The following is an 18,135-nucleotide window of genomic DNA, read 5'->3' on the forward strand; positions in this document are numbered from 1 at the left end:
ATGACAGATGACAGCTGACTGGACAATCACGCGTCAGAGGCGTACAGTGTTGCCTACAGCTTCCCAAGAAAACGCACTAAACCAAACTCGAACAAGATAAAGTTACAGCACTAAAACCCGACTACTTGCCGAATTGCTGATAGAAAGCGATAGATATATTTTTTTTCTGTCGCTTGGTGTATTTTAACATTGTGCTTTATTTATATTTTTCTGATCTCATAATTTTTTCCATTCATTTGATAGCCCACTCGATACAATAGTAAAAAAAATATTTTTGAGACCGTCACTTTTTTGGATGGATCTGTCAGATCGAACTTTTTTCGTACATAATGCCACCCAGACGTGTTCATATTTTTTTTAGATAAACAAAACCACACCTGATAGCATTTTAAAAAGGTAGGTAGCACTGACAGCATTTACACAGTTGCGTTTCATTTTACAACAAAAGCTATGAATATTGTTCCATTATTTTTGATGCTCCTAAATTATTACATCGTAGGTACGATTTGAAGTGAAGCCTAGTTACCGTATGAAACGGCAATTGCGGGACTTCTGGCAACCCTGTCCATTTACAGAATGACTTTCGGTTTGCATAAGGGCGTATTCACACACTAGCTTCTTCTTATCCTTTGGATAGATAGTAAAAGAATAGAACTTCCATACCCCGATTGCCATCTCAACCGGTCGCGTATTACGCTTAGCGACCTCTCTGGTGCAGTGGTGAGCACTGCTGTCTTATAAGTGGGAGTTCGATTCCTGCCAGGGGTAGTTTGAGCATTTCTATTTTCCAATTTGTCTCTGATCTGTCTGATAGGAGGCTTCGGCTGTGGCTAGACCCTACCGGCAAAGCCGTGCCGCCAAGCGATTTGGCATTCCGGTACACTATACCACGTAGGCTGTAGAAACCGATTAGCTATATGAGTTAAATAAACTATGATATCCCTTCCAAGTTAGCTTGCTTCTATTTTAGACTGCAGCATCACTTAGGTACCACCAAGTGAGATCTCAAGGGCTAACTTGTATCGGGATGATAAAAAACCTTCTGTTGACGGGATGAGAGAGTGAGAATAATGAAACAGGTACTCGTAGGTGCCTATTTCAATAATTCAATACTTAGTAGGTAGAAAATCAATATTTTATAGGAATAATAAAATCATGTCATTATCTCGGTATTTATTATTTTTATTCTTTTTAACAACACATACTCAATATTTTACAGAAACGTATATGACAATCAGATTAGTAACATAGTAATAGGTTTAATATTTAAATGCGTATATAATTATTGATCAGTGTCGGTACGCGATTTGATTTAGAGAAATAATTTCAGTGAATCCACAATAATTTACAACGGAAAACGTTACGCATCGCTTCTACAAATAAGTAATAAACAATAATTGCACATATTTTCGTGAAGCGCATCAAATAATAGATTGCAAAATAACGCTAACCCGCCTCGATTCGAGCTATCACATCCTCAAAGGTAACAATAAATAACATGTAACATAATCACAGCAAGTGAAACATTGGCTAACAAAGAAATTATCAATTTATCCCTAATTTGGTTATCAATTAATGACTGAATTATTTAACTTACTTGATCTAATGAGATCGTTTTATTCTCTAATATAAATATTAACGTCCTTACGACGTGACAACTATGTATTCACAATTTATTTACAAAGTGACTAGAGTCTTCTAAAAGTTTGTTTATTTTCGTTTCGTTTCCACCTATATCAATAATAGTCTTAAAACGTTAGCGGTCGGGTGCTCCTGCGGAAGCATTTGGCACATACCCAGTATGAACATAAAACGCAGTACGTATAACATTCTTATTAATTGCTATTTATGTTTGTTTGTTCGGTAAAACGACCTCACATTTTCACTATACACCGGCTACCTTGGCTGTAGTTCGGTATCTAGGACATAATCTAATTAATGAGTTACGTACATATTTACACCCTTACTTAAGTCAATCCCTTTTGGTGTGTTGTGTGGGACTAAATCGCTTAAATACAATTGTATAAACTTTCCCTAAAGTTAACTTACTTAACTATAAGCATAATACGAGTAACAGTGTTTAAAATTCATTTAAATTTAAGTCCACCTTAATGATAAATAGTCGAATTTTTCGAGCTTTAACGCGATGACTCACAGAAGTCACACATCGTATACAACGGTTTATAAAATAGACATCATTATCTAAATAGAACACATAACGTCCGAAGGACCCTTCGCACGGCCGATACACTGTACACAACTACATCGTTCACTGTATTCGATTTGACATTTTGTCAACAGTCTTTTTATAGTACACCTTTGGTAAATAGCTATATTAAATTGTTTGTATAGCGCACTAGCAGGAAGTGTTTCCTTTTGTAAATAAGCTCCGCCGATCGTGTGATGGCTAACGAAATCACTGTCGCTCGTTTTCGGCGGCGCTGGGTGACACTTAAATAGGCGTGGGAAGCACGGTGAAGTCTTGCAGTGCATTTTTCACCGTTTCATAGATTGGTCGATTCTCGTCAGGACAGTAGCCATCGGGAGAGCATAGAGTCTGTAGTTTGGTCAAATATGAGTCGAAGTTATCGTAGGCAGGTTTCTCCCCGGGGCCTGGCGGAGGAGGCGCCCCGGGTGTTCCGAGGGCAGTGGGTGCGGGAGCGGTGCCTCCCCCTGGGAGCCGGACGGTTTCCAATAAAGTTATTACGTTATTGCAGAGGCCCTTGTAATACTCGTGGAAGTTGTTGTTGCTGTGATGCATTTGTTGATTCTCCTGGAAATAATAACAGTGTTGAGTACTGCAGATTTTGGCTTACAAGGCATAGATAATTTGGGAGATTTGCTCATTACTTTTCAGAGTTAAAATTTTTAAACCTGGCTCTTCTTTGAAGTGGCTACTTTATTGGTAAGGAAACAAGAGGTACTCACAAATTCATGTGATGTTAGTAGCACTCAAAGTTGGATGTTTGGAGCCATGACTGTACCATCTACGTTATCAGACAAAGATAGTTATAGTAAATTTTGGATCAAGGAGCTCTCGAAAAAGTTTTTTTTTGTTTTTTAATTATGATAGTATTAAATGAGATTTAAACTTACTCTTTCTCCGTGGCTGAGTTGCGATTCCATAGCATTGATATCAGATTTTAGACGTATCATTTGCGATTCGACTTTAGCGTTCTCACGTTGAAGTTCGGTTATTTCTTGCTCCAATGTCATAAGATCTTCACCGTTCCCAGTTTGCATGCTAATATCTGTACCTGAAATTAAAACAATTATTTTATTAATTTTCTACTACCCGAATTAATATGTATGTGTATAATGTATGCTTAGGTACATAATTTACATTTCCACATTAGACTTTTTAGTAAGTAAAAATGCAACAACAGACCTGAGTATGATTTCGGGTATAGCGGCGTGATATCGTCTGGATACTTGGGCTTCTTCGGCGGCGTGGGAGTTGCAGCTCCGGCGATCGGACAGCCGGACAGCGAGCGATGGGTCAGAAACGAACCGTTTAAATGCCCGGATCCGTCACATCCTGGTGTGGGACAGTTCACTCCGTCGAATTTGATTGCGGACGCCGCTGCTGCCACGGCTGCTTTGTGCTGTTCCACTGTTCCTCCACTTTCTAGTACTCGCATTTTGTTGCGATTCGCAATCGGGCACCCCGAAGCACTATGGAGGAAACAATGCCTAATAAATTAATTTGTTCAATTCCATATTTATTAATCATCTATTTATTTTTGTAAATACGTTACTTGTCAAAAATTGTTGGACATTCGAAATTTGAAAATAATTTAAGCAAATTCAGCTAAATACAAATTATCGACACTGGTCGTTTTTAAAATAGGTACAACACCATCGAATAATGAGTGAAAGAAAGTCGTTAATTTTAAATTCAGATCTTTAAGATGGTAAAAAGTGAAAAAGTTTTTACGTCTTGGCATTAAAAATAATATGAAAGGTAGTTTTATCTACATGAAAAGATTTAACTGCGTAAACAAGTGTTTGTAACATTTTATCGATCTAATTGAGTTAAAGTTCACACATTAGGTAGGTAAATATCTACGAGTAGATAAAGTAATTTCTTATATAGGGGAAGTCCGGGAGACTTGAACCGCTTTTTGCTTAAAGTGTCGTATTTTCTTATAAATGAGGCTTAGTGATTCAATTGTAATTATAAACAGTAGCTTATTTATTTAGAATTACTTATGCATAATTACTTTTTCGAAATTATAATACTGAAATATGTTATATATATATTTGAATGAAAAATGGGATTTGGGTCAACTCTCCCCAACCCGAGGGACACTTGAACCGGGGTCTGGGGAGAGTTGAATATAGCATTTTAAAGGGGGAAAAAAAACATTTTGTAGCTTACATTACAGATATACTAAACAAAACATCACAAAATGAAATTAAATTATAGATAAACATAGCTATTGCTTTTCTTATAAAGAAAAAACTGATGTGAGTCAGACTCGCACACTCGGAAATTTTTTCCAACATTTTGCACGATAAATCAAAAACTATTTTACATAAAAATAAATAAAAATCTGTTTTAGAATGTGCAGGTAAAGCCCTTTCATATGATGTCCCAATTGGTATAGTTATCTTATTTTGAAAATTGAAACACATTTTAATTTTTTTTTTATTATGTAAACACAAATTCAAAAACAGATTTATTCCTGTACTTGTGCTATAAGACCTACTTATAAGGGTTCCGTTTTCCTTTTGAGGTACGAAACCCTAAAAAAAAGAAAATTTCAACATATTCTTTAACATTCCACAATCAACATAATTATTAAACATTTCGCCAACAAAGTTAAATATATAACATTTCTTTAATCAAATTTGTTTGTCTTTCTTAACCTTTTCATCAATATCTTGTGTAACTCCTACGCATATCTCATGGACATAATATCTTCGGCATAAACCACATAAACGCATAGTCATAATTTCTTCTGATGTGCAAACAAAACAATACCAACGATCATTCACGTCAGGAATTCTGCAAAATCACTATTACTGGAACTATCAGCGTACGCAACATCTTCACATACGTCTTCACACTCGGTTTCACTATCATCATTAACATTTTTATTTTTTTTAGCCTTTTCCAGTTTTCTTTCTCTGGGCTTTTTGGTTCGAACCTTGTTTAGTTTTCAAATTTTTCTTTCTAAATTTCTAAATTTATTAAATAAAACTTCAAATTTTCGCATACAAACACTGTAGAGGGAGACGTGAACCACTGGTCATATCTCCCGCACCCGCCATGGTTCAACTCTCCCGCATATACTACTTTGACATTAAATTTTACTCACAGAAAAAACAATCAATTTTAGCAAAAAAATACTTAGCACATGTCAAACTACAATAATCAGGCAGTACAATAGTAATAACACACAATACGTAACTCTATAAACACGGCCGCAATCTCAAAAATACATAATTTAATAAAATTTACTCCGTCGTAACAAAAACACCTTTCCGGACCTGATAGCCAAACAAACCGGCCATTGTAAAAAATGGCGGCGTCCTGGTAATTGGCCTCCCACGTTTTACCAATGACCGTCTTGACGTTTCATTAGCGCGAAATTTAAGCTGAATTTTAAAAGGTGGTTCAACTCTTCCACCTGAGCAAGTCTCCCGGACTTCCCCTAGACATTTAGACATGCATGTAATGATCTGAGGGTAAATGAATGTTCTATACGTCGTACCTATAGGTACTTTATTACTTTCTTATTTTCTTTATCACATTTCTTACCTTCGATGCGATAAGAATTTGCCAGTAGCGTGTCCAGAACCGTCACAGCCCGGTATTGGGCATCTATGCAGCGTGCAAATACCAATAAACTTATACTTAGTCAAGTGGTTAACATAGGCAGGAAACCAGTGCACATACCCTTTGTAGGTAAGTATATCCAATTATCAAGCAAAACAGAAAGCAAAGGAAAAGTCTTTCAAAGTTAGTCAAACATCTCTATCAACCGACTCTATTGTTAATTTACTGTCGCAATGAGTTTAAAAAGCGACCATAATATTATTTACCACAGCTTTTTAGGAATAACAACCGTAGTTCTATATAAGTAGGTACCTACGCCATCGTCATTAAAAGGTACGACCATAAGTTGCGAAATGACACGACAGAAGACGATCGAATATTATTATTATTAATTATTATCATTTAAATTGTCGTGATGCTCTGGCACTGGAGCTCGAAATGCGCTCAGATTGCTTTGAGAATTGCGAAAAATCCACAACGGGATTGCATCAATGTGTGGGAGAGCTTTTAAGCGAAAAATGTGCTAGCTCACCTAAGCGGCTCCGAGTCCTGTCCATCTCTTGGCTTGCTTTTCGGTTTGTTAGCTCGGGGGCAGCCGGAGAGCGACCGGTGCGAGGAGTAGTTGCCGGTGACGTGGCCGGAGCCGTCGCAGCCGGGCGTGGGGCATTTCAGCTCCTGCGAATGCGGCTGCAGCTGCGAGCGGTCGGCGCGCGGACACCCGGAGAGACTGCACATATACAAACTGCTTACAATGGCGTGACGGAGCAACTTGCGGCAACTTACGATATCTTACGATAACTGACGAGTATTTGTGTAGCGGTCAAATCGACAATTAATAGATGTGCGGTTACAGGCTACCATTATTAGTTGCACCCATTTTGAATAAAAGGTTTTGACTTTGGTCTAGCAGCCGAAATTTATAATCAATCTCGCTGTGATCTGTTGATTATTTGTCAAAAACAGACCAAACAACTATGTATTGACAAAATGACCAAGTTTGCTAAGTAACTTATCGACAGATTACAGATTTTCGGCCGCAAAAATCCAAAACTTGGGGCAGTCCCAATTAAATATTACATCTAAGTATTATTTTAAATTGAGATAGAGTCATTTTGTATTTAAGTGAAAGATCAAATAAAATCCGCAAGTTTTTACCATAGTAGGTAACGTAGGAATTGTATTTACTTGAAATATAGATAAGTGACAATTATTATTTTTAATGAGACGCAATAGATGGGACGTGACTAATCATACTAGTTGGGGTAAATACTTATATTATACCTACCTACTTACCTAATAAATAGGTAATAAGTAGGTGGGTATGTACTTACTAAGATATTATAGGTACTTAGGTAATATACTACTATTATCTACCTATACCTAGGTTCGTTAAAGTTAAACTTAGGTTTGACTAACTTTTACTAAAACTCAAACAAATAATAAAGTACCTACCTAATTAAAATATTGTGAGTAATTAGTTGATATTTGCAAAATAAACTACTTTTAATATTTAAAAAAATATATATTAAAAAAACATAATATTTCTATACTTCAGACAAAAGCATGCAATAATTTATTTCTCGAAATGGTACCTACTTACTACCTATATCAACTAGGTCCATATAAACCGTTTACAGGAAAAATTTTACTTGTTTGGTTTTATTCGTGTTATTTTTGTTTATTTAAACGCGCCCGTGACGAATTTGTAAGAAATTTTATATTTTTTTATAAATATTCATAATCATTAGCACTTGCAAACATAATAATATTTTATTTTGTAGTAAGTCGATACATAGGATTTTTGTACTGAATGTATTATTATTACCTGTTATGTAGAGCAATTACTTAGGTTTAAACAGAAGTTGAGAGTATTGTGTAAGTAGACTCGTGTAGAGTAGTAGCGATTTATACAGAAGTGGTTGAGCCGAAACACTGTTACATAGTATTTCTGTACTCTCAACGTCATGTCATAACTCATAAGTCATAATAGCAAGTTATAACGCGCGGCGAACACGTTGTCAACGCGGCTAATAGAATGTCTATATTACCAATACTATATATAGTATTGGCGATCACACTGACAGACGTCAGAGTCAGACACTATAGGATGTAGTTTGCGTCGCTATTTGCTACAGTTGCGCGGCTTTGCCGTTGTGCTCCGTGTATGGTACCTATTCTAAATCGCGTACGCGCGCATTTAGTGTGACGTTCTGCTGTGCTGTTTCCGTCGCGCTTTGTGTCCAAATCATTGGTCTATAAAGTATGAAGGAGATAATTGACATAAGTCCGCGCCAACTCTTCCGTACCTACTCACTATTTCTATACCAACTACGCCTTAGATATATTTTATCGGAACCAGCTAATTATAATTAGGTAGATATACGTGTTACGTACGTGTTTACTTAGCTGTCGCCGTCTACTTAAAGGGGAATGTGAAATTACTTTTAGGAATGATAAAAATAATCTGGAGTGTGAACCATCTGTGAAGTTTTATGAGCCAGTTTGCATCTCTACACTAAAATTAGCATAGTGTTTATGCGTCTTCATTCAGTGCACTTGGCTTCTACTTATAACTACGTTTTATAACTTCTTAGTTAGTTGAGAATTAAAATGCACGTTTTTTAATTTCAATTGTTTTCAGGTATTATTCTTGTTTCATACCTTCTTCAGAATAGAATAGACCCTACGAATCAGAAAAATATGTAAATATATGCAACTGTTATCGTATTTATTTTAAAATACGTAGGTACTTAGGTAAGTATGTATTGTAGTAAGTATATATTTGATTGAAACATATTTTGTGGTGTACAACAACTGATATTTTATTTATTTGTGAGCTTGACGATGCTGAAATAAAAACTTATCAAGAACTAAAACTTTGTTAGATCAAAAGCCAAAACTAAAACGCGCAAGTAGAGTGGGTAACATCTAGACGAGTTCACAGTAGCGTTTCGTCATGCGGTTAGTTTACAGCGAAACCTCGAGCACAGCCAATTGATGACGGAAATGTGCAAAGTGGAACATGTAGCACAAATTGTCACAGTAATATTGTTCGGCGAATATTGCATCGCGCCGCTAATATTGCACTGGGTCTATTTGGGCGTGTTGATATTGCTTTGCGCCGGCAATATTGCGCTGGGTGGCTAATATTGCCGGAATATTCGCGAGAGCGCAAATATCGCCGCTTGCCTGCGGTGGGTGGCGAAGTTGCCTGAAATGTGACCGGATCCGTCGCAGCTCTCGACGGGGCACTGGATTAGTTCTCTCGACTCTCGTATCCGGTAACCCGGTTTTCCGTAATAGTCGTCGCGCTGATAGCTATCGTAAATAAATACAAAATAAAACAAAAACAATAAACGATAACACAGACACAAGTAAAACAAACAGAACGGAACGATAAAAAAAACTTTACAAACAATTTTAATAAGTAGCTACTTATTATTCTGTATTTGTTACGAATGCATGTTCTAATTATAATAAAAACAAAACCGCCTACATATTTTCGTACTGTTCGCGTTGTTTACTATCAATATGAATACCTAGTGTCATTAAGTCATTAACCTGTGCTATAGCTATGTGGTAGCGAAAAAAGTATAAACTGAGTAATAATGTAGCCGCTTTTTATACGATCGCTGTTTACGTAAACACTATAAAATGTTTACTAATGTAATCCTCGTTTAATACAGCGGTTTGTAAAAAAATCTTAATAAAAAGCGATTTAAAGTTTACAGAGAGTTGTAAATTGGGTAGGCACGAGTAACGCTCACCTGTTTCGTCGCATAGTTGGGTTTGTGCACATCAGACTATAATATCTTATCTCTATTTTACGTGGAGCGTACGAGGCGTGCGCGCACGCGGCCGCCGGTATATTTAGACTGATCCATCGAGTTCGAGTGTGAGTAAACGACTTTGCTATTGAGATACGTTCGAAATCCCACACTATGAAACAATTATTGTGTGAATTATTATTGCTACTGTTCATAGGTTTGCAAGTATTTAGGTCGGTAAAAAACCTCTTACCATTCGTTTAAACACACATACCTACTTATTAGCTATTTTACTTATGATGATACTAAATCAAAGTAAAATAGATCTACTTATTCTACTTTAATGTGTGTAGGTATGTGTGTTTCCTTATATTATTTTTATTGTTTGAATTTAGGTAGGTATTTTGATGCTGTATTTCTGACTACCTAAGTACTTATTTATCCTTTTGTAAATTGAGACTACGAATTAAACTTAATACCATAATTTAGATAAAATCACAAGACAATACCTACTCAATATTTTTCAAACAAAACGTGTGGGATAGAGTAGGACCTGTAGGAGTCATGCTAGTCAGTACTTTTAATATACGCATATTTGCTAGCTTGTACCTTGGGTGCACACGTCTTTAAAGATAATTATGTGTATGTGCGTGTGTGTGTGTGCGTGTGTGTGTGTGTGCGCGCGCGTGTGTGCGTGCGTGTGTGTGTGTGTGTGGTGTGTGTGTGTGTGTGGTGTGTGTGTGTGTGTGTGTGTGGTGCGCGTGTGTGTGAGTGTGTGTGTGTGTGTGTGTGTGTGTGTAAGTGTTACCGGTGTGTGTGAGAGAATTGATGGCAGGTTTAAGAGCGTATTCACCTGCTATCCTTAGGTTTGTCGTGCGGCGCGTGCGGCGGCGGCATGTAGCAGGGCGGAGAGTAGGGCGGCGCGTGCGGCGGGTAGGCGGGCGGCGGGGGGTACGCGCCGCACTGGTACTGGTAGCCGCCGTAGCCGGCCGCCGCCGCCGCCGCCGCGTAGTCCGGCTGCGCGAGCCCGTAGCCCGCCACGGGGTGAGGACTGACGCCGCCGTAACCTGCCAACAAATATAGCGTCATCATCATCGTCAAAAGAACACGTCCACTGCTAAACACAGGTCTCTTGTAGGGTCTTCTACACGCCACGGTCTTACGCCGCCTAAATCCAGTGGCTCTCTGCCACTCGTTCGATAGGAAGGGGGGTCTGCCAATGCACTTTCCGGTAATAAAGCTCAGTGCTTGTAAACTCAGGAGTAGATAACAGATACTGACGTTCAGATATACAGACTACAGCGTGTTCCGAAAATTTTTCTTTATTTATAATCTGTTAAATATAAAATGTGTGTGTCTGTCTTCCAGCAGTTGAATTTTTTCATGGTTCAAGTGCTGGAAATCGATTTTTTCTGCTCTGTGGTTACGCTCTTGACAGATCGGTTGTGGTCGTCACTACAGTGTTATGGCACGCTAAACAATGCATCTGCACTCCTCTCTGATGGCTGCTTTCTTTGTGCTCACATTATAATATAAGGGGACGTCCATCGCAGTCCCATAATTGGTCTGTTCATCTCATGGGCGATCTACCACATGCTTTGATGCCCTCTACTCTTATAAGATGGATATAGAATACAGAAATTCGATTTTTACTCCAGCGGAATTAAAAAATCCGTCATTAGATTTTAGATAACCATATTTACTTAGCTAGTAGAAACTACAGTAAGTACCTACCTACCTAACTATTATCAACTAAGTAAGTAGAGTCTTACAAAACTAATAAAAGGTTGATGAGAGAAAGAAACAACATCGAAATCTGTTATTTTTTGCAACTGTTATGGTTGGTTGGTTGGCATAAGTGCCTACTTATAATATTATTAACAGTTTATTCATACTGTATTTTGATTTAATAAATTTATACAGATTAATTAAAATAGAAACGAAACAAAGACGTTAATTAGGCAAATCGCATTATCAGGTCAAGAACGTTGATAAAAGTGGCAAATTTTAATTAGCACGCGCGAACATTTCACGTGACGTAGCTAACCACAATAATTTATACAAAGTAGGTAGGTACATACATATCGTACGTAAAGGTTCTTTGCACGCGGCGACATACATTATTACAAACAGTTAAAGCGCGTCAGACGCGACTAAAACGCGCTCCGAACGCGTTACAGTTGCAGTTTACGTAAAGAGAGACGTGTTGTTGCGAGTGTATATCAGTTGATTTTACTGGGTAAATAACATATACCTAAGTCGGTAACTGGATGGATGACCGGCTTTTAAGGCACGAATTTGGCCTTTTCGTTTCCTCTGTGTCTCAAAAAACATGGCGGTCGGTCTCGATATTATTATCACTAACATCTGATGATAAATCGGTAAACCTAGAGTCAAAATTCCGTACTGTTACCTGTGGCGGAAATTGGTAATCTATCTGAATCTGTCGATAAGTTACTAAGCATCGTTGTTATATTTTGACAAAGATTGTGTGGTATTTTCTGACAAATAATAATATTGGTAAATAAGTTATCGAGAGATTTCAGATAGATTCATTTATTTATTTTGGCTGTTACTTATTCGTGTAACGAGTCGTATGTGAAAGCATCTGGGAGTCCATCTCTTTTTTTCAAAAAAACCCTACCGTTATGTGATTAATGGAAAGGGGTTATAACCTACAGCAATGAGGAATACGTATGCGTATCTACGCAGAGAGGAATTTTGCATACTTTGCAATTTCGCACACAACTTTGCATTCGGTATGTTGTCGACGTGCGTTCGTAAAACGCCGCGTGAAACTGTCGCCATGTGGAAAAGCCATAAGGACAGAACACGCCTGCCGTGTGAGATTAGCACTGTACCGCGAGTGCGGCTTGCAATGCTAGCGGGAGTGATTAAAGCGCGGTCGCTCTTAATTTGTATCGCATGTTTTACCCTAACCAGTACCCATGCAAGTGTGGGATGCCATTTCGCTGAATAGGGCTCGCTCCGTGGAAAACATAATTTGAAATAACCTCTTTCGAAACACAAAATATAATTGAGCCATGCTTTTAACCGATTTTGGTGAAAAATTTTGTACAGAGATAATTAACATCCGAGGGACGGGTATCTACTAGATAGTAGATAGAGGTATAGGTAGATACCTATACCTGGGCTTATTTATCCCGGAGAATCATAAAGTTCCCACGAGATTTCTAAGAAAACCTAAACCTATGTGCACGAAGTCGCAAGCATCATCTAGGTATCAGGTACAACGACAGTTTGCATTCTGAAGATTAAGTACTTACTTCTTATCCCAGAAAATCAAAGAACTCCCACGGGATTTTTAAAAACCTAAATCCACGCGGATGAAGTTGCGAAGTGTCGTATAATCCTAAGTAGGTAATAGGTAGGAATGACTCCTAGATCCAACAATTTTATTAGATAAAAATATACCTACTTGTTTTTTTGAAAGTTTCACCGTAATAATACGGTGAAACTTTTAAATCTTAGGTCTTATCTAGGTACCTATCTATAATGTTATGTCCAGATCGTAGAATTGATCATATCATAAAGAAGGCTGGTCAGATAGTAGACTTACAAGGAGTTTCTTAAAATATAACGTAACTTACCAGCAGTGTCTCGATGGTATGCTTCTAGATATGGATGGCTTCCGCCACTGTCTGGCGTTGATTCTCGACTATATGAAACGCCGCCAGGAAAACTTCGACTGTTGACAAACAATAATTTATTTGATTCAGTTCCATATAAAACACATACCAATTACGTCATATATCTAATATCTGTTCAAATAAAACATACTTAAACATGCATGATTTATATGATATAATTATATGGTATGTTCAAATGATAAAACTATTGTACAACCTATGTTAATGCCTCACCTATGTGGTAAACGGGACACGCTAAGGTCGAGGGTCTGGCCTTGTGGACTGGGGACCTGAGGGCTGGCCGTGAGCTGAGGCGAGGCGCCGGGCGCCGGGCTGCCCCGCGGCCCGGCCGCGCCTCCGCCACCGGCGCTCGTGTACACCGGTGATGCGTATGGACCCTGTTGCAGAAATCGGCTTCATCAGATCAATGTTCATTATGATTAAACCCTGATATTGGCTTGTTATACACCAGTCCTATCGCCCTTAGCATCTGCCATTTCTCATCTTCACCATAACATCGTGAAAATGACCACCAGTGGAAGCCGTTGGAAATAATCCGTTTGAGGGTAAAATTAAGCCAGGACCACGATCTTCAGCAATGAAGGAACGATCAGAGAGAGATCGCATTTAGATCCAGCCCGCTAACTAACCATTAGAAGTTTTGTGGAGCGCGATAATGTAATTCGTCATGCTTAATCGAATTTACGTGTAAGTCCCGATCGTTGAACTCGTCAGCGGATTTGAAGATTGCTCACCAATGACTCAGGGCAATGTAACTCAAACTTGAAGTCTTTCAAATTGATCTCACCTGTGGACTACCATTAGACGTAGAAAGATCTGCCGGACGAGGATCTCTGGGATCCCTCGGTGTTGGACTGCGAGCTCGCTGCGCCTGTGCCGCAGCAATCTTCACGGATAGATTGATCGCCGAGAAACCGGGGGGCACACCCGGTCCCATCGCGCTCACGCCCGCCACGCCGCCTACTCCACCAGCTTCGTAATGGTACATCGGTCTGGACGGACAAGTCGTAACGACTTACAAAACATCTCTTAATTTTGCGTCGGGCACGGGTTTGGTTTTGATATTCGCGTATAAAACAAATTAAGTTTTTAATGAACAAAGTATCTTAGAACAATCAGGTTATTGTTATTAAATCCCGTTTACCACATTAAGGCATTATAGAATAACTTAAACATTCATGGTGATAATGTCCGATGTAATTTCACGTACCTAGGGTATATGGGTCCAGTACTCGCTTCTTGCTCGGACTGGTCCGTTTTCATAGGTGTGGGTAGATGAGGGTCGTGGTACCGCTCCTCCTCCCATTGGTAGGGTCGCTGCGGGCACTGCGCCGGGTCGTACCGCTCGAAAGCCGGCGCGCCTTCGTAGCACCGAGACTCGTAGCCGTATCGAGCTTCGTTCATTTGACTAACAGAAGGATACAATAACAATAGAATTGATGCCTATCCATACCATTATTATAAACGCCAAAGTGGATATCTGTATGTCTATCTATCTGCTACGTTTTCACAGTCCATACGTTTAATCGATTTTGTCGATAGATAGCTTGCATCCCGGGGACGGACTATTTTTTGTAGCGGAAAATCAGAGTCCCCATGGAATTTTTAAAAAACCGAAATTTAACAGAAAATCAACAACATCATCTACTTGGTACAAAGATAGTTTGTACCTAACCTTGCTACGGTCATAGGCTACTTTGTATGTACCTACTCCTGGATAATCATCAAATAATTCTCGCGGGATATTCGAAAAACCTAATATCTGACCTATACCGTGGACCGAGTCGCGGGTATCATCTAGTATTTCATAATTTAAAACGAGTTAAGTAAGCAAGCCTTCTGGAATGAGGATCTTAAGACGATGGCAAGAAGTGGGTGGATATGGAAGGCGGAGGACCCTGTGTGGTGGTGCGCTCTCACGAAGGCCTATACCTACTGACTTGACTGATTGATTGAAGTAGGTACCTAAGGCCTAAGCCTACCACACCGACAACCTTAGTTGTCGGTGTGGTGATAGCCTATTCGGACGGTCGGGGGTTCGATCCCGGGCACGCAGTTCTTACTTTTCGGAGTTATGTGCGTATTAAGCAATTGCTTGAAACGCACATAACTCAGAAAAGTGATATAGTAAGGAAACCGGCACGCCTCAGAGTTCTCAAAAATGTTCTGAAAGGGTGTGAAGTCTGCCAATCAAGATATAATATTTTCAAATTGGGTATCAATCTGACCAGATCAATCTGATGTGCTCAGTAGTGGGTGGATGATGACGATGATGGTGAAGGTTACCTGTAGGAGCGCACATGGTCGTCGGGCGGGCGCTCGTAGGGGGACCTCTGGTCGGGCGGCGCGCCGTAGCCGGCGTGGCGCGTCTCCATGCCGGGAGAGTCGCGCTCGGGCTCGGCGGCCTCTCTCTTGGGCACCAGCAGCTCGGGGGCTTCGCGTTTCACGGGCGGAGTGCGCGGCGACGCCGCCTGCGGGCGCTCCCGCGAGCGGGACGCGGCCCCGCTGTCCGTGGACGCGGACGTCACTGACACCGAGATGGAGACGGGCGCTGGTGCTAATGCTTGTAATTGCACTGGAAAAAACATTGAACTCACTAAACCTTGCACAGGAATAGGTATTGGACTTACGATTACCTAGCAAGAGTTGACCTATAGGTATACCTAATTATTTAGGGGGGCTTCCATACATGAAAAAGAACCCGAAAAAATTTTTTTGCATGTGGCGATGGTTTGACTATTTTTAATTTAATTTAATTTGTCACGGAACCGCCCACAGAATCACACACTTAAATTACGTATGTTATTCCTTAAGTTGTATAGGTCTCATGTAACTCCATTTACGGGCAATTACAGAAGTTGTACTTACCTACTTACAATAAAATATTTTAACTAACATAAAGAACATGAAAAATATACCTTATAAATTTTAAAAGACTTAAGTACATTGAAATGAATACCTTACTAAGTTAAATTTAAGTTAAGTTAAAGTTATAATGATGATATTATGTACAAAACCAACCTGGGGGTCGTCCTCTCTGTGAGCGAGCGGCGGCTTTGCGCGCGGCGGCAGTGGGGCAGCCGGACAGAGACCGGTGCGTGCTTCTGTTGGAGCTGACGTGGCCGCGGCCGTTGCACCCCGGCGTCGGACACTTTAGGATTGTCTCGTGCAGTGCCAAAACTGTTACAGAAAAAATCATTAGAATAGGTACTTACCCAAAATCCGAATTAACAAATAAATGTAACAGCCAGCAAACATATTATAATCGCGGTCGTAGCCATAGAGTGAAGCCACACGATGCGTTACGTCGCGCGGCACCGCACAACACGCGCGACGGACTTGAGACCAGAGATACGAGACGGGTTAAGGGGTGCGTTGCAACACCATACTTTTTGCCGAAGCGGTAACGCAGTGCCCGTGTGGCACCCAATACTCAAATCCACAGCGCAAATGCATCGTATGGCCTCAGTCTAATGCGGCTCGATGACAATCTCAACGTAGCTCCTACGAGCTGTATTAGAGTCACTGACCTCTACTAATTCAAATGCACTGCGATTGCCTATCTGTTTTTGAAGAAATTTGATTTTCATCATTCTGGCGCTGATAGGTAGGTACCTAATAGCAGTGAGTGTTCAGTAGCAATCGATTTTTCCCAATTCTTTTCATCAAAACTATTACATCCTTTTATAGGTACTAATACCTAATGAGATGAGTACCTACTTAGTGTTCATAAGATACTTAGGTATGTATATCTACATTTTTTAAGTATTGTAATGATTACTTGTAACTGACAAGTTGATCCTTATCTATGCACCTAATAGCTATGCTTATAGACACATAAGTAAAGTTACAAAAAACTGAATAATGCAAACTGATAAATCACATTTAGGTAAATCATAACTCAATAAAATGATAAATAAATAGATACACCGATTACATTACGAAACTAAATAAAATGAAATAGCTTTAAAACTGCTAGCACAGCGTACGATTATATTTCGATTACTTACTCTCAGGTGTAACTTTATCCTTTCTTGGGCATCCTGACAGACTGATGGACAAACAAGTTTCATGTCAAACTCAATAAATTTTAACAGATCTTACTAAGCTTTTTATTGAAACTGTCTTTAAAAGAAAATTTTTTCATCATTAAAATTGATATGTAACATCATTTTATTAGTAAACAGCTGATCACATCATGTTTTAGCGGGCATTCGGTAATTATCTCAAAAAGTTTGTAGCGGGCAGTAAGTAACTACCTAAGTAAGTAGTAGATACTGATGCCATAGCTGAAATGCATGAAATCATCTGGCTAACCTGCGGTGGTGCGTATAGAGGCCAGTAACGTGGCCCTGCCCATTGCAGCCAGGAGTTGGACACTTGTTGCCTTCTGCGGACAAATCGATGAACAAATTAGTATTTTGTTAATCATCGAGCGGGGCGTGGGTCGCGATCGATAGCGGCGGGCGTGCCGCAGGGCGTACCTGCGCGGCGCCGCCCACTCCCCGAAACCCACCCCATCCACAACTTAAAAGAAAAAATAAAGAACGCCAGGCGGCTGCGCGGTCCGACTGACAATTTTTCTTTCAAGAGAAGCGGGGCGGTACTACGGTGCCCCGCCCTGTGCCCTGACCCGTTTTTATTGCATGACGTAAATCCGAAATGTGCGATACGAGGAAAACCTCCACATACATTATATGCGACGTTGACGTAGGTGGAGTTTCAACGTACTCTATGTGTCGACGATTGAGTTATGAGAAACGTCTTTCGAATGAATGATCATTTTGTTACATGTCTTCCCCAAGAACAATTTTCAGCGAGATCAAAAATATTTACACAAAGTCTGAAGACGAACACAAACGTATGTAGGAATGTTTATTTGAAAGCCAGCTATCATAATTATACACGTTCG

General features: G+C 39.6%; 1 protein-coding gene across 1 annotated transcript in view; it reads right to left on the bottom strand.

The window, feature by feature from the left end:
• Positions 1-1,158: 1,158 nt before the first annotated feature.
• LOC123878968 (actin cytoskeleton-regulatory complex protein PAN1-like) overlaps positions 1,159-18,135 on the bottom strand; it is a 256,319-nt gene continuing 239,342 nt past the window's right edge. The window contains exons 7-21 of the mRNA XM_045926376.1: positions 17,541-17,613; positions 17,234-17,274; positions 16,245-16,403; positions 15,510-15,798; positions 14,434-14,631; positions 14,011-14,215; positions 13,437-13,600; positions 13,164-13,261; positions 10,406-10,619; positions 8,975-9,103; positions 6,318-6,512; positions 5,768-5,830; positions 3,389-3,675; positions 3,097-3,257; positions 1,159-2,773 (exon numbers count right to left, since the gene is read on the bottom strand). Coding sequence (XP_045782332.1) covers positions 2,453-2,773; positions 3,097-3,257; positions 3,389-3,675; positions 5,768-5,830; positions 6,318-6,512; positions 8,975-9,103; positions 10,406-10,619; positions 13,164-13,261; positions 13,437-13,600; positions 14,011-14,215; positions 14,434-14,631; positions 15,510-15,798; positions 16,245-16,403; positions 17,234-17,274; positions 17,541-17,613 — 2,597 coding nt within the window. The 3' untranslated portion in view covers positions 1,159-2,452. The remainder of the gene's footprint in view (positions 2,774-3,096; positions 3,258-3,388; positions 3,676-5,767; positions 5,831-6,317; positions 6,513-8,974; positions 9,104-10,405; positions 10,620-13,163; positions 13,262-13,436; positions 13,601-14,010; positions 14,216-14,433; positions 14,632-15,509; positions 15,799-16,244; positions 16,404-17,233; positions 17,275-17,540; positions 17,614-18,135) is intronic.

The sequence above is a fragment of the Maniola jurtina genome, chromosome 3, assembly GCF_905333055.1.
Source record: "Maniola jurtina chromosome 3, ilManJurt1.1, whole genome shotgun sequence".
Classification (NCBI taxonomy): domain Eukaryota; kingdom Metazoa; phylum Arthropoda; class Insecta; order Lepidoptera; family Nymphalidae; genus Maniola; species Maniola jurtina.